The 21004-nt window shown below is 49.5% G+C and overlaps 1 protein-coding gene across 5 annotated transcripts in view; it reads left to right on the top strand.

The window, feature by feature from the left end:
- Positions 1 to 21004, top strand: part of CTIF (cap binding complex dependent translation initiation factor) — a 311678-nt gene that overhangs the window by 271121 nt on the left and 19553 nt on the right. For all 5 annotated transcript variants that reach the window (XM_061170212.1, XM_061170211.1, XM_061170208.1 and 2 more), the window contains one exon: positions 6 to 161. In XM_061170212.1, coding sequence (XP_061026195.1) covers positions 6 to 161 — 156 coding nt within the window. The remainder of the gene's footprint in view (positions 1 to 5; positions 162 to 21004) is intronic.

Genomic DNA, 21004 nt, shown 5'->3' with positions numbered 1-21004 from the left:
CGCAGAAGGACTTCACAGTGCGGGAGGAGCTGCAGCAGCAGGACGTGGAGCGCTGGCTGGGCTTCATCACCTTCCTGTGCGAGGTCTTCGGCACCATGCGCAGCAGCACGGGCGAGCCCTTCCGCGTGCTCGTCTGCCCCATCTACACCTGTCTCAGGGAGGTAAGTCTCTGCCGGCCCTGCCCGAGAGCGTGGGCGCTGCCCTGTCTGCTGACAACGCGCATCTCCATCTCTGATGCGCCAGGAAAGCTACAAGGCTTGTACCATTTAAAGTGATCAATCATTTGGTTAAGAGAAACGGAACTTCCCAGTGCTTTTGTTTACTCTAGCCAGGTTTTTATTTATTGAGTTTACGTAAAAGGAAATAATCCCCCAAAGGAAAGTATTATGAACTCAGACTGCAGTCATTCATACTCTAGAACACTGCCTACAGAAGGGAGATCTACAGAAAATATTGAGTGAATAGATCTTTGGACTGGATTGGTTTACCATTGAATTATTTATTTTAAAATATATTTGCTTCTAAATTTCCTCTGATAAAGAAATAAATAAGGATAATAAAGAAACTTTTAAGAAGCAAGAAGTCAGTGGGGTGATTGCCCTACCAGATATCATAATCCACTTTGGAGGGTCACCCTTGGCAGCTCGCAAGGGATAGAATTGAAGGGCAAATGTGGAGGCTATTGGTGTGTCCAGTGAGAGGCTGGTGGCTCAAAGCACAGTCATGAGAGTGAGGAGGGGGAGGGCCAGTTGCATTCCAGTTATATCTTTGAGTTAGAACCAACAGGACTTGCTGACATGAGATACAGAGAAGGAAGGAAGTGACGTAGGGTCATCACCTACCACCCTGCTGACACCATTTCCTGGGATGGGGAAGCTGGAAGAGAAACAAGTAGAGTGTGGATGAAAACTGAGAGTTTGGGTGGCCTGTTGGCCATCCCTGGGGACACAGGCTTCAGCGTTGTGTGAAGTGTCAACCTGTACCTGGTGCTGGGGACTGGATGGGGTCACCCAGGGGTGGGGGGGGGTGGTGAGATGGAGGAGGGGAGGTGAACAAGGAGTGACCGGGAGGCTGGAAACAAGCCAGGAGGGCGCAATCATCACAGCCCGTGTCCAGAGGGGCCAGCCCACACCTCACAGGTGTTGGTCCCCTCCCACCCTCAGCAGCTGGTCCCAAGATGCTGGTCCCAAGAAGAACAGCCTCTGGGGAATCAGTGGGACCAGGACAGAGAAGAGGCCTGGGTTTGGCAACAAGGAGGGGCCCCACGGTATCAGTGGAGTGAGAACAGAAGCTACGTTTGCCTCGTTGGGGAGTCGGTGGAGGTGAGGGCATGAGTGTGGACACGTTTTTGGAGAAGTGTTTCTGTGAAAGGCCGCAGGGAAAGAGAACTTGTCAGCTGAAGGGGAGGTATGCGGTCAAGAGACACTTTTGTGTTTCTGAAAGAAAGATAATAGAGCAGTTTAAGAGAAAAGAGGGGGTATCTGTAGATGTTTTTGAAGCATCCATTTATAGGAAAATAGCACATTCATTCCAGACTGCGTGGATCTGCACGAAAGCAGAGCACGCAGGCCTCTCCTGGGTGCTTTGTGGCCCTGTAAGCCTCTACCACTTCACGTAGCCAAAGATGTTTCTTGACAAATGTACTTGAATTCAGACTTGTTTCTCAGATTCAGACAATGACCTCTTCCAACTTGAGTTCACTCTCAAAGTGTCCTCAGCTCAGACTGAAGTACCAAGATAGGCGATGGCTATACTTTTTGCATCCCTTTGGGATGCTTTGCAGGTAGCCCTCTTGGAGGCAGGGGGCTGGCCCGGGTGGCCTCTTGGAGTCCTCTCATCCTTGCCTGAGCTGCCCCGCACCCTTGACCACCCACCTCAAGGCAGGGAGCAGCACTGTTCTAGGGCAGTGACCTGGATTGCCCCAACATGTTCCCTCTGCGTGATCTGGGCACCTCCTGGTGTTGCTGTCACCTGCTCCCCCAAGCAGGAAGCAGGGCTACAGCCGAGCCCTGGCCCTGGCTGCTGGGACACTTCTGACAACACCTGAGGTAGTGCGAACCTTCTGGTGTGAGATCCGGCAAGTGCCAGGAGGTCTGCACAGACCAGAAATAAGGAGCCTCCCCTGCCGCACACTTGTTTGTTGCATTAAACTCACAGAGACCCCACCAGGCTCACGGTAAACTTGAAGGGTAAATAAATGATCCATGGTTTTCACCATTTTGTAAAAGAGGAAACCACCGCCCCGCGTTCCAAACTATCTGCTTGAGGCCACATGGGGAGACCCCTGATTTCTTAGAGTCAGCTGCTGCCTCCTGTACCTTATGACACATACACGCATACCCAGGCCTGACCCACGTCCCACAGCAGGTTGAGCCAGCTCTAGGACGTTTCTAGAAGCCAAAATCACTGCCGCTGCCTTTCTCTATGCTGGATGAGTTTAGGCTCTTCCCCCGGGGCCGTGCAGATGGCTGACCCCAAATGTACAGGGCCCACCCTGCCCTGAGGTCATCCCAGCTCCCTGAACCATCCCCAGGCCAGCATCTCTGGCTGCCCACTAGACACATCCCAAGTCAAGCCTCGAGCCTTCCAACAAGATGTGCCAGCGGTGCCCCAAACCCTCCTGCTCACTCCCTGTCCTCATGTGGCCCAGATCCAGCCTTCCTGCCCCACTGTGGCCAGACAGCAGCCCCAGGACTCCCCAACTGCCCTTTCTCAGCGTCATGGGACACCCATTCCATCCTCTGCTTCGGCACCACCCGCTAAGGTTGGCTTCCCCTGTTCCCCTTTCCTTGATGCCCCCGAGTCAAACACAAACCCACGGGCCATCTTGGTGCGAAGAGTCTCGTTTGGAACAAACCTAAGGGAAAGATACAAAATCCTCAGTCTCGGGGTCTTCATGCTCACGGAGGCCACCTTCACTGGATGAGGGGCTTACCCAGATTGAGCGTGTGCTTAGCCCCTGAGCCCCTTCAGGCTGGAGGACAGCCAGCTCTCTGAGAGATGCCCTGCCCTAGAGCAAGGCCCCTGGGCATTTCCTTCCACACTCTGACCTAGTTGAATTAACCCTCTCTCAGTCACTCAAGCTTGAAATCCTGGACTCCATCCTTGGAGTCTCTCTCTTCCTGGCCCTAAAACACCTCCTTCCAGGCCCAGGTCAAGCCACCTCTTCTGGAACCTCCCCTGTCCCTACCCCCAGCCGAGTGTACCAGGAGCTCCCTTCTGAGCGAGGCAGTGCACTCCATCCTTATAGCTCCATCCTTTTTACATCACCTTAGAGGATTTTTTAGTATTGATAACAGTACAGTGGAAGGCATTGTCCAAAGCACTTAATGCATTCTCTTGTCTTTTAACTCGGGCAACACCCTGAAGATTATCATCCCCATTTTCCAGAGAACAGAGAGATCAGACAGCTTGCTCACAGCCACACAGTTAGCGGGCAGCAGAGTCAATATCGGAATCCAGACATGACTGCCCGAGTCCCTGCTCCTAAACACCCTGCTTCACTGCCTTACAAGCAGAGCAGGAGCTGCTCTTATTCTATTCTCGTCCATACCCAGCGCCTACTCTGTGGCGGAAGCCAAATAGATCTTTGTGGGATTGATCCTGTTTTTGCCATAAATAGCATGTGCCAATCAGAGATCCCTCTTCGAGGGATGGAGAAGAATAATTTTCAACAAGCTCTTTAATTGTTTAAGAGCAAACGGTTTCTGCCAAGATGGTTTTCCAAGTGAGTGAGGAGTATTACTGGTGACCAGAAGCTGCGTCAGTCTCCTTGCCCTACTGTTTACAGCTCATATTTGCCTCATGAGCTCTTTTTAATTTTTTTTAATGTTTTCAAATGTTTATTGTGGTAAGAACACTTAACATGAGATCTACTCTCATAACAGCTTTTTAAGTATACAGTACAGTATCGTTATCTGTAGGCACAACGTAGTACGGCAGATCTCTAGAATTTATTCATCTGGCATAACTGAAATTTTATACCTGGTGATTAGCAACACCCCACTTCCTCCTCCCCCCAGCCTCCAGCAACTCCTATCCTATTCTTTGTTTCTATGAATTTGACTATTCTAGATCCCTCATATAAATGGAAACATGCAGTATTTGTCCTTCTGTGACTGCTTATTTCACTTGGCATAATGTCTTCCAGATTCAACCATGTTGTCCCATATTGTGAATTTCCTTCTTTTTTAAGGCTGAATAGTATTCCATTGTGTATAGACCACATTTAAAAATCTATTCATCTCTCGATGGACATTTAGATTATTTCCACATCTTGGCTGCTGTGAATAGTGTTGCAATGAACATGGAAGTGCTAATATCTCTTCCAGATCTTGATTTCAGTACTTTTAGAGAAATACCCAGGAGTGGGATTGCTGGATGATATACTGTGGAAGTTCTATTTTTAATTTTTTGAGGACCCTTCCTACTGTTTTCCATTGAAGTTGTACCATTTTGTATTCCCATCAACAATGTACAAGAGTTCTAATTTCTCAACACTTTTTAATCTTTTGTAGTTATATATATATATATATATATGTATATAAAATAGCCTTCCTAATAGGTGTAGGGTGGTTTTGATTTGCATTTCCTTGATGATTAGTGACCTTGAGCATCTTTTCATATGCCTGTTGGCCATTTGTATGTCTTCTTTGGAAAAATGTCTATTCAAATCCTTAGCCCATTTTTAAAAATCTGGTTATTAGTTTCTTTTGCTTTGGGGTTGTAAGAGTTCCTTAAATTTTTTTGAAAATTAACCCCTTATCAGATATATGGTTTACAAATATTTTCTCCCATTCTGTAGGATGCCTTTTCACTCTATTGTTAACTTTGCTGAACAGAAGCCTTGTAGTTTGATGTAGTCCCACTTGTCTGTTTTTGCTTTTGTGCTTTTGGTGTCATATCCATGAAATCACTGCCAAGACCAATGTCATGAGACTTTTCCCTTATGTTTTCTTCAAGGAGTTATAGTTTCAGGAGTTATAAGTCTTTAATCCATTTTTTAGTTTATTTTTGTGTAAGGTATAAGCTAAGAGTCCAGTTTCATTCTTTTGAGTGTGAATATCCAGTTTTCCCAACACCATTTGTTGAAGAGACCATGCTTTCCCCATTGTGCTTTCCTGGCACCTTTGTTTCTATCCACTCCCTCTCAGTTGACCATACATGCATGGATTTATTTCTGGGCTCTCAATTCTGTACCATTAGTCTATATGTTTGTTTTAATTACTGTAGCTTTGTAATATATTTTCTTTTTTTAATATAAATTTATTTATTTTTGGCTGCATTGGGTCTTCATTGCTGTGTGCAGGCTTTCTCTAGTTGCGACGAGCGGGGACTACTCTTCGTTGTGGTGTGGTGGCTTCTCTTGTTGAGGAGCACAGGCTCTAGGCATGCGGGCTTCAGTAGTTGTGGCTCGCGGGCTCTAGAGTGCAGGCTCAGTAGTTGTGGCGCATGGGCTTAGTTGCTCCGTGGCATGTGGGATCTTCCCCGACCAGGGATTGAACCCACGCCCCCTGCATTGGCAGGCAGATTCTTAACCACTGCGCCACTAGGGAAGTCCCTGTAATATATTTTCAAATCAGGCTGTATGATGCCTCCTGATTTGTTCTTTTTCAAATTGTTTCAAGATTGCTTTGGCTATTTGGGGTCTTTTGTGGTTCCATATTTTTTTTTTTCTATTTCTGTGAAAAATAACACTGGAATTTTTATTAGAGATTGCATTGAATCTGTGGGTCACTTTGAGTAGTATTGACATTTTAAATATATTAGTCTTCTAATCCAAGATCAGGAACAAGACAAAGAATGCCCAGTCTCATCACTCTTATTCAAAATAGTACTGGAAGTCGCAGGCAGAGCAATTAGGCAAGAAAAAGAAATAAAAGGATATCCAAATCAGAAAGGAAGAAGTGAAATTATCTGTTTGCAGATGACACAATCTTGTATATAGAAAACCCTAAAGACTCCACACACAAAAAACTGTTAGGACTAAAAAATGAATTCAGTAAATTTGCAGGATAAAAATCAACATACAAAAGAATCAATTGCATTTCTATATGCTAATAACAAACTATCCAAAAAAGGACATTAGGAAAATGATCTCATTTACAATAGCGTCAGAAAGAATGAAATACTTAGGCATAAACTTAACTAAGCAAGTGAAAGACTTGTACGTTGAAAACTACAAAATACTGATGCAAGAAATTAAAGACACAAACAAATGTTAAGACGTCCCTCAAGCTGTTTTTAATAGCATTCTAAGGACCCCTTCATCCTGCTAAGGTCCTCAGCCAAACTGTGACTGCAAGGGTTCCACACACAGGAGGGCTGTAATCAGTGTCTGTGGCCTGAGCTAAGGGTTTTATCATCTCCCGTCTCACCTGGAACTGACCTGGCAGGTTTGGGGTCTGGCTCATCCAGTGCCATCCCTCATCCCCTTTTTCCCGACCCTACAAGGCTCTCTGCCACCTCTATAACCCAGTGGTGATGTTGCTAGACTCCTCCAAGTTATCAGTGAATGGTTCTCTCTGGGCCCCTTACTTCAAGAGCTTCGTTGAAAATTCCTCTGCAGGGGATACTGGGGTGGATTTTAACCCCTCACACTTGTTTCCTCTGAGCCGACTTTCCCCATGCACCGTGGGCGTTTTTATCCACTCCCTCTCATCCTTCCTCCCTCCCCCAAACATCCCACCTTTCCTCTCTGCATTCCCATCCTCCTGCCCTCTTCTGAGTCCGGCAGCCATAGCCAGAGGTCAGAGTGGAGGAAGGGAGGAAGGGAGGGGGTGCCTCTGTCAGGAATCTCTCCTCCCTCTGCACCCCTCTGTGACCCCCACCAACCTCTCCCTCTGGTTGGCTCCCTTGCTCTCCTTCCCCCAGGCACCAGAAACCCCATCTGCCCCTCCCTGCCCTTCCTCTGAGGGGTGTCTCTGAGCCACAATCCCCCCAGGGATGCAACTGGTGGGGCTCCTGGAGGAGGCTGGCAGGCGCGCAGGCTCTGGAGGAGAACACAGAGGGCAACGAGTCAGGCTTCTCCGGAAATGAAATTGCTCCGTGCAACAATGAGAGAGCCACTTTTTTAACTTTTTGCGTGAGCGTGCATTCAATTGCTCACATTGTTTTGGCTCCAGGGGGAAATCTGACCTCGGAAAAGGCTGAGATGAAGTGGGTGTGGGTGGAGATCCTCCACTCTTTCACAGGGCTGAGGGAGTCAAGCAGAACATTCCTCAGAGGTAATTTCCAGTGGGACCATTCCTCCCTTCCCGAGAGCAGGAGATGGGGCTGTGTCTAGCCACCCAGCTGGGGCCAAGGCAGGGCCCCCTGGGACTGGAAGAGACCAAGGTCGGCTGTGCTCAGGGTGGTGATGGACCCTAACGGGAAGCAGAGACTCAAAATTATCCTCCGTGCAGCCCAGGACTCTCAGTTGCATCCCTGGCAGGGGTGGGGAGTGCCTGCCCCCTCCCTGCCCCCTCTAATTTTTGGGAAGCTTTTACAAAATTACAAATTCTCAGACCAATTAAATCAAACTTTCTGGGGATGGGTTTTGAGGAGGCACGGGAGTGGGGGGAGATTTAAGTTTCCCATATAACTCCAATGTGCAGCCAAGGTTAAGAAACACGAGTAGCCGCATCCTAGGTGCACTTCGTGAGGCCGCTGATGAGCAAAGGGCACGTGGAAAGGTACCACCGGAAGAGCCAGAGAGACCAGAGTTTGAATCCCAGCTCTGCCACTTACTAGCTGTGGGGCTTTAACCTAATTCTTCATCTTTCTGAACCTCAATATTTTCTCTTTGCATGGGAATAATGGGAATAATTCATTCTGCGGGTTTGTTTTAAGGCTTAAAATAAGTGAGATGTTCACATGAAGCAAGTAGTGTGTGACAGCCCCTCGGTGCTGACATGTGAATTGCTGTTGAAAGCAAACCGTATTCCAGGCATTACTCAAGAGAAGTATCGCATCACAGGAGCCCCAGAAAGTAAGATCCATTCTCCTAACCGGGCACCAAGGCCCCCCACGATCGCAACCCCTTTTCCTGGAGAACTTCTCATGAGTCCTACAGCTGCAGCCACCCTGTTCCTGTTGTGTTTCCACAGAAGGTCTCTTACATTCCTCGTGCCTCGAGCGTGATCTTCTCCTCCTGCCTGACTCTAGCCCGCCTTCAAGACCAGGTTCACTTCCCACCGTGTCCCCACCCCGCCCCAATTTACTCTTCCTGCAGCATTCTGCAGAACTCACATGCACACCGGCCTGCCAACACCCGCTCTCTGGACATGGCCTTTACCAGTGGTTGGATGAATGCCTGGTGACTTCTTCTTGATTGCTTTAAAATCATTGCATTTAAAACCATCCACCTTCCATTGGTACCTGAGGATAGGCTGCATCTCATCTATCATGTAACCCTGACTGCATTTTGTTCAGGACTCTGTGTCCATTCAGTAAGCGGTGATTTGGTTTGAGACAAAGCTAGTTTCTTACTGAACTGCAAAGTTTCCTAGTTGTACTAGAAGGAAGGAGTACAAGTTGTGATCCTCCCCGAAAAGGCTTACAATCCACTTGGCCACCACATCCCCAGAAATCAAGCAGCTGTGAACATTTATGATGGGTTGTACAAATATAGAGGTGGAGGGAGTTTAGGAGTGTGGGCAGCTGCTGGGGGCAAAGGGGAAGGCGGACTACAGCTTAAGAGGGAGTGGGCTTCAGACAGGTATTGGCAGGGAAGGAGAAAGGCCCCCAGGAAGAAAACTTTGAGCGGGGGGCTGGGATCCAGAATGAAGCACAGCCCGTCTGTGTGGTGTGGTAAAGAGACGGCCTGATGGGTGGGTCATGGGCCGGCACTGGCTCCCAGCAGAGGCATTCTGGTGGACACAAGGTGGTACTGAGAACCTCTCTCTGAGAGTGTTTTAAGCCGGAGAGCAACACCATGGAAAGCATAAAGGAGAGTTTGTTTATTCATTGAACAAACGCTGAGAAAAATGCCATTTCTTTACTGAATTGAAAAGTCTCCCAGACACTTTTCCTGCTAAAAATGTGCTGAGATAAAGTCACATAAATCTGGGGCACTCCCTGGCCAGAGAGACCCATGGATAACTCAGTGCATGGTGGAAAGTACAGTGCTCAAAATAAGGTGAGAGTGGGAAGCAAGAATGTGGGTGCCCAAAAGGCAGATGAGACAAGATCTGCCTGGCAAGGGCATCTTAGCCGAGAACACTCTGACTAGAACCTTCAATCAAGCAGGCTAAGAAGCAGGAAGGGAAGGGCTGGAACGAAGCTTGAAAATTCAGGAGAACCTTCCTCCATGAACAGTTTATTCCAGCCCTAGTTTTAGGCACAGACCGCGCTTGGAATGTTCCTCTGAGATTGCAGCCTTCCCAGGGCAGGTACACAGCCCCTGGGCGCTGGTTTAGCGGCAGAGTTCCTGCAGATCCAGCAGCTGCTGCTATGAATACCCAGCTTAAGCAACCATTCCTGTAACCTCTGCAGAAATAACTCCCCACAGTTTTTTGTCCCCTCCAGAGCTGCCGTCCCCCTCTTCCACTCGGCAGCCAAGTCACTCTGTGGTGTGATGCCGCTGACCTACTCAGACACCCCCCCCAAAACACACAAACACACACACACACACACACACACACACAAGCACCCTGATGTGTCCCCACCTGAGGCGAGGCTTCCCAGATCCTTGACCTCCTCAAGATAAAATTCAGGTCTCACCCCACCCCCACTCCCCGACCCTCCCCCAGCCCCCCCTTTAACTGTCCTACTTCCTTAGCCAGACTCTGCAAACTGAAATGTGAAATTTGAAGCCAGTGTTCTCCTTAGCAACCATGGTAACACAGGATCTGATAGAGAGCCTGGAGTTATAAAAATACCAGCTTCCACCAGACACTGGTTTCCAAAGGGAAACCAGTCTGCACGCCAGAACCGTTTTTAAACAGTCTTAAAACTCAAGAGATTTCCAAACCCATCTCAACATGGCTCAGGAGGACATCTCTTCAATTCCGTTTTGGAAGGTGGTGCAGTTGCAAGCTTTCGGTATTTTCTCTAAAATTTAGAGACGCAGAAAAGATGTGGCTCTCTGAGAATTCGGTAGCCGTGTCAAGGATATATAGGTGGGAGCGGCTGTTCTTAAACAGCAGATATTCGACTTTTTTTTTTTAAGCTAGATTGAATTGCTGCCACTCCTTCCAAGTTCCCTCCCAGCGAGTCCTCAGCGCCATCAATCCTCCTAATTATAGAGGGGGACTGATTTGATCTATCTCCCCTTCGTTGAAGACAGCTTTAATTAACATAACCATTCTCTAGCAGGAATTTACGTTTAAGCCCTCGAGTGGAGAGCTAAGAGGTAGAGCTGTCTAAACTTCTCTGCTCAGGGCCAGAAAGAAACGCCCTGCATCGCTGTCCTCCAGTGCCCCCCCTCCCCCACGGAGGCCCCCTGCGGCACGGCCTCTCGCCTTCTCCCGGCGCTGCCTGCAGGGGGCGCCTGGCCTTGCGGGTTGGGGGTGGGGTGCTCTTCCTGGAGGCACGGGGCCTCCCCCGGCCCAGCCCCCAGCCCCGCCTCCGCCGCCCTGGGCGGACCGGCTCTCCCCACTTCCCCACCCCGCTCCGCGCTCTCCTCCTGCTTCCTCTTATCTCCTGGGGCCATGCCTTGTAATTTTGAAAAATATTCTAACTCAGTAATTAATGTCTGAACTTCAAGAGGCCCCTGCTTTCTGCAGAGTCGCGCAGAAGGCGGGCAGGGCCGGGGAGGGGCCGGGGTGTGGATTCTTTTTCTAAGCTGGCGAGTGGAAGGTGGAGGATGCATTGTTTCCTGGTAGAGTTTGTGTACAAGATACACACACATATATACATGTACACATACGCATGCGTCTGTCCATAGATTTTTTTAAAATCCTTTGGGTTTGGGAAAAAAGGATCCTTCTCCTTGCTCCGTCCCAGTGGCGTTTTCCCAGTGGGCTGATGTCAGAGGCTGCTCAGCCAGCTGGGGAGCATGTGGGGAGACAAGCTGGGACACTTTGTGAGTGTTTAGGTCCGGGCGGGGGAGTGGGGATCGGCTAGGAGGGAGAGGGAGTGACCTATATATTTAGAGGATAAGAAATCAGGAGCTGTGGGGTAAAAAAATGGCCATCAGTAACTTCAGATAACACAGAAGTCAAAAAAAAAAGTTTGCCTATTTCCCACCCACCAGGAGGTTGTAAGCAGCCCCAGTGAATCCTGGCTCAGCGTCCCCCAGCAAACGCCTCCCCGTGGTTTGCCCATCCCCCATCCCAGCCCTGCCAGGCCTTCCTGCCCCAGCTCGGGTCCCCTCCGCCCAGCAGTTTGGGTGCCAAGGGATGAGCGGGCTGCTGGGGCCTGGGCACGAGCATGCTGTGCTTGGCCCCTGCCCTCACAGAGCTGCTGTCTACTGGGGAGAAGAAGTGGAAACACAAAGTGCCCTGTGCTGGGATTTGCTGCATAAATCACACGCAAGTCTCTCCAGGACCCACACTGATCTTTCTTTAACCTGCTCCAGCTCTCAGGGTCAAAGAATTTAAAGCCAGCAGTTGATGATACCCCACTCGCTGCTGCCCCACCTTCAGAGTAGATGACGTTTAGGCAGCACTTGTTGGTGTGGAAACCAGCAAGTTAGGAACCACCTTTTCTCCTCTTTTCTGTCCACTTCAAGTCCTAGCTAGAGCCCAATTCCTTATCGATGGCTCCATTGTCAGTGCTGCCAGCAACGATCGGTAGGTAACCGGAGGCCTGGGCCAGCCAGGATCAGCCTTTCTTGTAGCCAGAAGAGAAGGGTGTGTGGGGAGAGGTGGACTTCAGAGCTAGACAGACCCAGGCAGTTTACCCACTCTGGCCCTCAGTTCCTTGTCGGGATGAGGATTAAACGTAATTTAGTAGATTTGCTAATTACAAGTTGACTTCCTCCCTTCGTTGTAGCAGGACACACAAAACAAAGACATGAAAAACAGAAGACATAGAGTAAAGGGATCAGCCAGCAGCATGTTCATATGGTATAAAATGAAGTGCTTCTTAATGAGAAAAAATGTGAAGGAACACAGGGGATGAAGTTTCAGGGCCTTTGTCCTTGCCGTTCCTTCTGGGAGAATGTCCAGGTATCCTTCCAGACCTCTTCTGGGTGTCAGTTCCTCAGAGGGACCCTCCCGGACCATACTCCTCACAGCCTGCTTTCTTTTTCTCCATAGCCCTGACTAGTATCTGACTCCACCTTAAGAGTTTTCTTTGTTAATCTGCTTGTTTTCTGTCTCCCCAACTAGCGTGGAAACTCTCTAAAGGCAGGGGCTGGTCTACTCTGTTCATAGCTATATCTCCAGTGCCTGGAACAGTGCCTGCCATGTAGTAGGTGCTCAACAAATCCTGTTGAATAAATTGATGAAATAGAATGTCTAGACTGAACAAAGCAGGAGACAACAGTCACCCTTCTAGAGTGAATCGAGGAAGATTGCTCAGGGGAGATAAATCCAGAATCCTTGAAGAGGCAAGGTGAGCAAGCAGAGTGGGGCTGGCTGGTCGTGGTCCCCAGAGATGAGCTCAGAATGAGGGAGGGAAGGGGAACACTCCCCCCGAAATCCAACTCAAAGGAGTGTGCGCAGAACGTGAGCAGAAACTGCTGTCAGTCAATGAAGCTGCCCGTATTCTGTCCCCACATTTCGCTCTAGTTAAGTGGTCTTTTCTCGACTTCTGTCTGCCAGGCTTCATGTGAGACTTAATTAGCCTGTCCAAAGTCAGAATCCTATGAGCCACCATCGTGAGAAGTCAGGGTGGGCTTCTGGCCCTGCTTCATAGATCGAGAGCCTTGGGGAAGGGATTGTGGAGGTGCCACTGAGTGAGCACCTGCTGGGTTCCATGCCGGCTTCAGCTGGGCCTGGAGATGCAATCAAGGAGCAGAGCCTTCCTCTCCTGCCTCTCCCCTGAGGAGGAGGAGTAAGGAGGATGCACAGAGCACAGGAGGGTGCTGTGAGGGTCGGAAGAAGGTGAGGGCTCGACACAAGAGGTGGGAGAGTGGAGCGGGTGAGAGAGGACACCCACAGTCACAAACATTGAGGAGAACGAAACCTCTTAGCCCTTGACAATCACAGCACAATCCCAGCAATGGAGCAACACATCCAGTACAATATAATGGCAGCCACTATGTCATTGTACCTTATCTAGTAGCTGCATTTTTTAAAAGGCACCAGTGAAATTAATTTCAATATATTTTATGTTATCTAATATAGCCAAAGTATTATTTCAACGTATAATCAATATACTAAGTCTGAAATCCAACGTGTATGTTACACTTAAAGCATCTCTCAATTCGGACTCGGCGCATTTCAAGTGCTCAAGGCCACGGGTGGCTGGTGGCTTCGGGAATCCTCGGGCTTTTGGAACAGTCGATCCCAAAAGTATCTGGATCCCCAAAGTCTCAAAAGTATTTTTATAGCTTCTCTCTCTGAGCACCCAGAAACAAAGGAAGGCGGTGTGAGCTGAGACTTTAAACGCACAGTCAACATGCCAACACTGCTCGGTTGGCCAGAGGTCCATGATGGGGTCTGCAGAAGGCAATCCTTGTGACCCCAGAATGAAAAAAAAGATGGAGAGAGTGAAAGGTGGAGGCGGAAAAGGTAAGAGAGAAGAAAAACACAGAAAGGGGAAAAAGAGGTCGTGGGTGGCCAGGATGGCAGGCTGCGTGACAGAGCTAAGAACAGAGCCCACAGACCGAGGAGGGGCAGCCCCGGCAGGGCAGGCAGCTGCCGGCTCCTGCGCACAATGGCTAAACAGAAAGCACGGCCCAGGCCATGGAAGATAACAATTAGCTCATTCTTCCATTGCCCTTTTGGTTACACTGTTGTTCTCGGGACAGCCATTTCTGTAATTAAGACCTTGTCCCTTACTCAGAGGTACTGCAACATAAAAGTATTTGCTGAATCTGGTTTCCCAGGGTTAAAAGCCAGACTTAGGAAATGCAAACACACATTCACTAACTAATTATCCTTTAATTAAGGCTGAAGCCCTGCTTAAAACAATTAGCTCCGGGAATTGAACAGTAGGTAGGACTCCACTTTCTGCTAATTGCTCTCCCCGGATCGCCAGGATATGGCGAGTTTCGAGGGAGGTGGGGACAGGAGGGAACGAATTCCGTCTGCTGCTTTTGGTCTGGACTGGACCGAGCTCGGCTTGCTTTGGACACGTTAGTCAGAGGAGAGCTGGAGGTGTGGGGAAGAGCGAGGAGGATGTGGTTTGGGCAGGGGGAGTCGAGAGGCCGCCCCAGGCTTGGACGCGGGCCGTGGGAAGTCTCAGGAGCTTCTGCTGGCCACACGGAGGTGCCTTGCCTGGCTGGAGCTGAGGGCGTGGGCCAAGGATTAGCTGACTGGAAAGCAATTAGATGGGGTGGGGCTGGCTGGGAAAATACCTGGAATCCCAGGGCCAGGGTTGAGACTTGCTGGGGCACTGCCCAAGGCGGGAGCCTCGTGGGCTCTGGGGAGCGCAGGTGCCCCCCGGTGAGGGTGACTGCCCCTGGTCCACCGGCCCGAGCCCTTCTTGCCTCTTGCCCGTGAGGAGAAGTGGATTCTAGAGTGAGGGGAGTCCAGAAAAGAGGCCCTTTTCTGATTACATTTCCTCCCTCCGAATGTCTCCTCCGCCTCGGTTTGCCCGCCCCCCTCCCTCCACCCCTCCGCAGACTCCCAGGACTTTCCTAAGGCGGGCCTCATGCAATCAGACTGCCTCCCCCTTTTCTAGGTAAGAGGGATGTGTATGTAGGGTGTTACCCTTCCAGGGACTTTTAACGTTTTGAAAGGAGAGGTTGGAAGAAAAAAAATGTGTGCCCCAAAGGAAAAAAAGATGCTCAGGGTTTTGGGGGGAGTCAGGGAGATGACTAACCCCTCCAAGGGTCTCCCCAGAAAATACCCAGAGGCATTAAAGCTTGCAGAGAATCGCTGGAGCCTGTCCTCCGGGGGGCTTCCAGTTAAGAGCCCCTGCTCCAGAAGTGGAATTGGGATTTTCATCCAGGCAAGTGGTCAGAGGGGCCTTCCAGACCACCCTCAAAGCAACAGTGTAAAGGATTCTCAGGGCTGACCCAGCACAGATAAGGACTTCCACGGATTCCAAAAGCCCCTGACAGCTTACTTTTTTCCCCCCAGAAGAGATCCTAGCTCATCCCTGAGCTCTCCTCTCTTCTCCCCAGATCAGAGGTCAAAAGACTTCTCTAAAGGGCCAGATAGTAAATATTTTAGCTTTGCAGCCCAAGAGGCAAAATCGAGTTTAACCACATCCCTGCGGTGTGTACTGCGCTGAGCAGCAGTGCGAATCAGTGAGAACGGTTTCTGTAGAAACTACTCAGCTCTGCCTTCGTAATGGGAAAGCAGCCGTAGGTGATATGTAAATGACTGAGAGTGACAGTGTTCCAACAAAACCCTATTTACGGACACTGAAATTTGAATCTTATATCATTTTTATGTGTCACCGAATATTATTCTTCTTTTGATTTTTTTCCTAGCTATTTAAAAATGTCAAAACTATTCTCAGCTCATGAGCCTGTAAAAGGCAGGCTGTGGACCAGATTTGGCCGGTGGGCTGTAGTGTAACCGACCCCTGATCTAGATCTGTGGTTCTCAGCTGGGAAATTGCCTTCCAGGTAATGTTGATGCACATTAAAATTTAAGAATCACCGTCAGAAAGGAGAATTTGCCATTTCTCAGGCAATGCTGATGCTGAGGTTAGGAGGACCACACACTGAGTAGCAAACACTGAGCTAGTCTGAACTTCACCCCCACTTTACAGATGACAAAACAGGCCCAGAGGTGACATAGCTCTATCATATGAACCCAGGGAGAGGCTTCTCTGTCCCAGGATGCAGAGCTGGGTGGTTTTCTATCTCTGGCCGCCTTCAGAGATCTACCCTTCCAGCAGCTCACGATGCCCGAGGCTCTAGCTGAGACACAGGAAATGTGTATGTGTCCCCTGGAGTCCCAAAGTGGCAGAGCTCCAGTGAGTCACTTCCCATGAATGGCGATAGTACGCACTGAGGCATCCTCATGCTGTCAGTCAGCTCCCTCCCTGCCCTGCGCTTTAGAGAAACTCCCTGCCAGCTTCGGGGATCGACAGAGCGGCACAAGAGGGAAGCTAAAAGCCCCCTCTGTGAGAAAGGAAATGGAAAGAACAAGGGCCTGGACGTCAGATTTACATGATGTCAAATCCCACGCTTTTTGTACTAGCTGGAACCTGAGGCAAGTTACTTAATCTCTTTGAACCTCAATTTTTCCATCAGTAAAATGGGGAAACAGCCTCTACCTCTGCAAGGTTGTCTTAAGGATTGATCATCATGTCTGTCAAGTGTCTGGCACACAGTACAGAACTTTTATGGTTTATTTTTTCTTTTTCTTTTTCTTTATTTTTTTTCTTTTTTTTTTTTTTTTTTTTTTGCCACGCTGCGTGGCATGTGGGATCTTAGTTCCCCGACCAGGAATCAAACCCGCACCTCCTGCAGTGGGAGCGCAGAGTCTTAACCACTGGACGTCCAGGGGAGTCCTAGGGTCTCTTTATTGGCCACCCTGGCATTGTGCCTTAACCACAGAGCTACCCAGCCACAGCCTAGACAGCCACGGAAGAAGGCGACACCTGAAACCATGGCTGTGTTGATGTCACTGGCTTGCGCTTCTGTGACATTTCCATTGGTGATTTAGGGGTATGGCTCATGTCCAGGGTTTGTACCTCAGGCCCTTCAGGGGGGCCTTCGGGTGGCCTTCAGGGTCTGGGAACCCACTGAAATTGTACGCTGACATCTGTGAACCTGTGGAGATGTGCATTTTTCTGGGAGAGGTGCCAGAGTTTTCATCAGATCCTCAAAGGGCTCCATGTTCCCCCGAAAATTACAGGATGCATACCTATAAACACAGTGCAGAAGAGAGCACCAGACTTTTGAGACAGATTCCTGGATTTGGAAATCAGCTCCCTGACCCTGACCTATGCATCGGAGGTCATCTAATTCAGATCTGAACTTCCATTTCCTCAGCCCTAAAAACTGGGACTAGCATACCTGCCCAGCCAAGTCCAGAGTCAGATGATACCCTATGAAGGAAAACCCAAAGTGGGCAGTCAAGAATGGGTAGGGCTCTCACAGGGGCCCAGGTGAGCGGGATGAGTCACAGGGGGCCATCCTGCAGGGCCAGTGTGTTTGCTTCGAATTTAAATACTGGGGGTTTTAAAGTGGGCAAAATTAAACTCTGGTGTTAAGGAGGATCATGGTGACCCTCAGGAAGGGTCAGTGAAATGACGGGGCGGGTGCAAGAGGACTGTGGGGTGTGATCCAGGTTTGTAGCTCTTGGTCAGGGCATCAGAACATGTTTGCCCTTTGTTATTTGTGCAAATCCATCTCACTGCACATTTTTGTATGTGTGATACTTAAACAAAAAGTCTTCTCAAAAAACATTCAACTGAGAAAACTAGAAATACAATATAAAATCACCCCCTGGGGGCTTTTTCTATATAATTTTGCAGTTAAGTTAGCACATAACTTGAAGAAAGAGTAATTTATATATAAACACAAATAATAGAGTAAGATTTTAAAATAATCCAAAAGCCAGGTTTAAGCATCTTTCTTCTTCACCCAAACTGCTAGCCAAGTCTGCTTACATAACTTCTGCTTTCTTTAATTATCTCACGGGGCCCACAGGCTGTCTCGGGCCTCTTCACAACCATGGTGGACCTGGCCTATTTTGGGTGGCCCGTCTGCCAGGGCGGTGGCTTTACTCAGCACACTCCTTGATTCCAGAGTGCGCCTGTCCTATCCCTTCTCTCCTTCTTTCCTGCAATGGATTTCTCTTCTCTCTCCCACCTCACAGGCTCCCCTCTCCCTAGTGTTTTCTTCTTATCAACCCACTAAATCCATCTGAGGGGGGAGACCTTCCATTGCCCCCACATTCCCCTCCAGAAGCCACCCCATTTCTCTCTTCCCTTAGAGCCAGAATTTTCAAAAGAATTGTCTCCCTACGTGGTGTCTCTGGGTTGCTTCTGCCCCATCCAGCCAACAGCGTGGTCCCCGTTCGAGACTGCCGTATCACCAAATCCAGAAGCCTACTCAGGCCTCCACACCACCATTATAGCAAGGAAGCAGCATACATGATTTGTAAACCAATGACGGTGACTGTGCTCCAACAAAATTTTATTTATGGACACTGAAATCTGAATTTCATGTAATGTGTCACAAAATATTGTTCTTTTGATTTTTTTGGTCAACCATTTAAAAATGTAGGGACTTCCCTGGTGGTCCAAGGGTTAGGACTCCGCGCTTCCACTGCAGAGGGCATGGGTTCGATCCCTGGTCAGGGAACTAAGATCCCGCAAGCTGCGCGGTGCAGCCAAAAAAAAAAAAAAGGAAAAATAAAAATGTAAAGAGCATTCTTAGCTCGCTGGGCTGTACCAAAGCAGGCTGAGGGTGGGATTTGGCTGGTGGACTAAAGGTTATCCACCCCTAATCTAGATCTATGATTCTGAACTAGGGGCAGTTTGCCCCCCAGTGCCAAGGGGCATTTGGTAGTGTCTGGAGACATTTTTGGTGGTCACAACTGGGAAAGTGCTACTGGCCTCTGGTGGGAGGAAGCCCAGGTTCTGCTCAGCATCCTGCCATGCCCAGGAGGCCCCACAGCAAAGAATTGTCTGGCTCAAATGTCAGTCGTGCTGTGGCTGAGAAATCCTGGTCTAAATGACCTCATCTGGCCCCAGGACTTTAAATACCATCTGCACCCAGTGCTCTCAAATGTATCTCCAGCCAGGACCACTCCTCTGACCTCTAGACCCAATGGCCAAGTCCGTTCCTCCCTCCAGCTAGCTTCAATCTTGGTAGATGAAACCACTGGCCACCCCTTTAGCTCAGGCCAAAAACTTGGGAGTTACCCTTGATTCCTCCCTTTTCCCCACCACCTCTCTTCTGTCATGCCACCATCACCTTGGACGTGGGCTTAAAATAGCTCCAAGCTGGTCTTCCCTCTACCTCTTTGCCCCACTTTTCTTCATCCCAGATGAAACGCCTATTGCAAGGCAGATGTGCCGCCACCAGGGACTCACAGAGGTGTTTCCAAGCCAATACCCCTCTCGAGCTGGGTGTGCTGGGCTGCCCAGGTCTTGGGCGAGACTCTGGGCTCAGCTCCACCTGGAGAATGTCTCACCTGGGTCCTTGCACAGGCGGCAGGTACTCTCACAGATGCTAGAAGAAAATACAAAGAAATAAGATTGATTTTTTTTTATATCCCCCTGAAACTAGTTTCCTTTCTCGTCATACTTCATATAACGTACATAGATAGATAATATGTTTGTGCATGAGTGTGTAGATACACACACCTAGGCTGGCTCCAAGTACATGTATCACCCCGAGTTCAGTGTAGGAGCCTTCGCCGAGGGCCTATGTTCACCTTTAAGTCCTTCTCCAAAACTTCATTTGACGGCCCCCTAACCAGAAACATGGAGAAGTTGATGTCCTTTGGGATTTACCAAAGGACAGGCAACTGCAGCTGGTGGTGGGCCATGAGCGAGACCCCAGGCGGAGGCCTCAAAGCTTGTGTTGTGTTGGTCACAGGCAAATTCCCAGGGCAGCAGCAGCCCTCAGACCTGAACTGCACAAACTCTAGATCCATATCTCCAGGCCTGAGTGCATCCACCTGACACCTCCCGCTGGCCCACCCACGGATCCCTCAAACTCTGAGTGTCCTAATACAACCCATCTCCTGCCCCCCAAACCTGCCCCTCCCCCCAGAGATAGTACCACCATCTTCCTGGCTGTGGTGGCTGAAGACTCCAGGCCATCCCTGACCAGCCCTCACCCCGTCAGTCGCCAGGGTCTGTGGGTAGCAGCTCTCGTAGAGTTCTTGGCTCTGGCTACCACTTTTCTCCCTCTCCATTTTCTAGGCCAAGGACACCTTTCACTTGAATTACCCCACCAGCCTTCTAACCGGGCTTGGCTCCCTCTCTCTCTGTGGACTGCAGGCTCACAAGACTCTCAGGGGTCACCGCCTGGAATGTTCTTCCCTCCTTCCCGCTCCTGATCCCACATTTCCCCTAGCTGCACCTTAAAGCGTCAGTTTAAAGCTCTCTCCCCCAGGAAGCCTTTTCCGAGCCTCCTCTCCCGGCACAGATGAGAATGGTCCTTCCTGCCACCCACCACCGCAGCACCCTCAGTTCTGTGCAAAACGAGCCCACTTACTACTGAGAGCTGCCACTGATAGAGCCTCGCTTACTGTGTGCCAGATACTGCTCTAAATATGTCTCATAGATTATCTCATGCAATGCTCCCCCCACTTTCCAGATGAGGAAACTGAGACACAGAGAAGTTACCTGTGCAACATAATTAGCAGGTGATCGAGTCGGGATTAGAACCCAGGCAGTCTCACTTTATAGCCCCGGCTCCCATCACTGATCTGCTTGTGTAGACTCTCTTTTCTACTAAACTAATAGGTCTATGAGGACAGGATTCATGCCTCCTTATTGAATGAATGAATGAATGAAAAAGTTCTTCTATACTTTCAGACTCCTTGGAGGAGGGTGCAGGACCAGCCATGCTCCAGGCCTGTATGTCACTGGTGGGGCTGCATCCAGGGAACACAGAGGCTGTTCTGAGTGGCTTTGCCCCAGCCAGCACATACTTTCCTTCAAATCCAATCCACAGGTTTTCTGAGAGGGCCAGCTGGGCACAAGGTCCTGCGTGAGGAAAACCTAGTCTAGGTAAACTCTAGGCTATTGACCTAGAACTGGGTAGAACCAAATAACTGCTCCTGGGCTGTGAGTAATAAGGCTTCTTCCTACAGGGGATCAGGAGAGGAGGTCAGGGAAGGCTTCTCGGAGGGGGGGGTCTTGCGGTCCATCTTGCAGGATCCAGTAAATGGAGCCAAGGTGAGAGAAGGCAGGCCTGGCTGAGTCAATGAGGAGCAAAAGCCAGAGGCAGATAAGGACAAGCCATGTTCATAGATGGATTTGGCTGGATGGGAGACCTGTGAAGGGGAGAGAGGGGGATGGAGGGCCCCTGGGGCCGAAGTGGGCC

The sequence above is a fragment of the Eubalaena glacialis genome, chromosome 15 (assembly GCF_028564815.1).
Source record: "Eubalaena glacialis isolate mEubGla1 chromosome 15, mEubGla1.1.hap2.+ XY, whole genome shotgun sequence".
Taxonomy (NCBI): domain Eukaryota; kingdom Metazoa; phylum Chordata; class Mammalia; order Artiodactyla; family Balaenidae; genus Eubalaena; species Eubalaena glacialis.
This window is presented reverse-complemented; position numbering and strand designations above follow the sequence as displayed.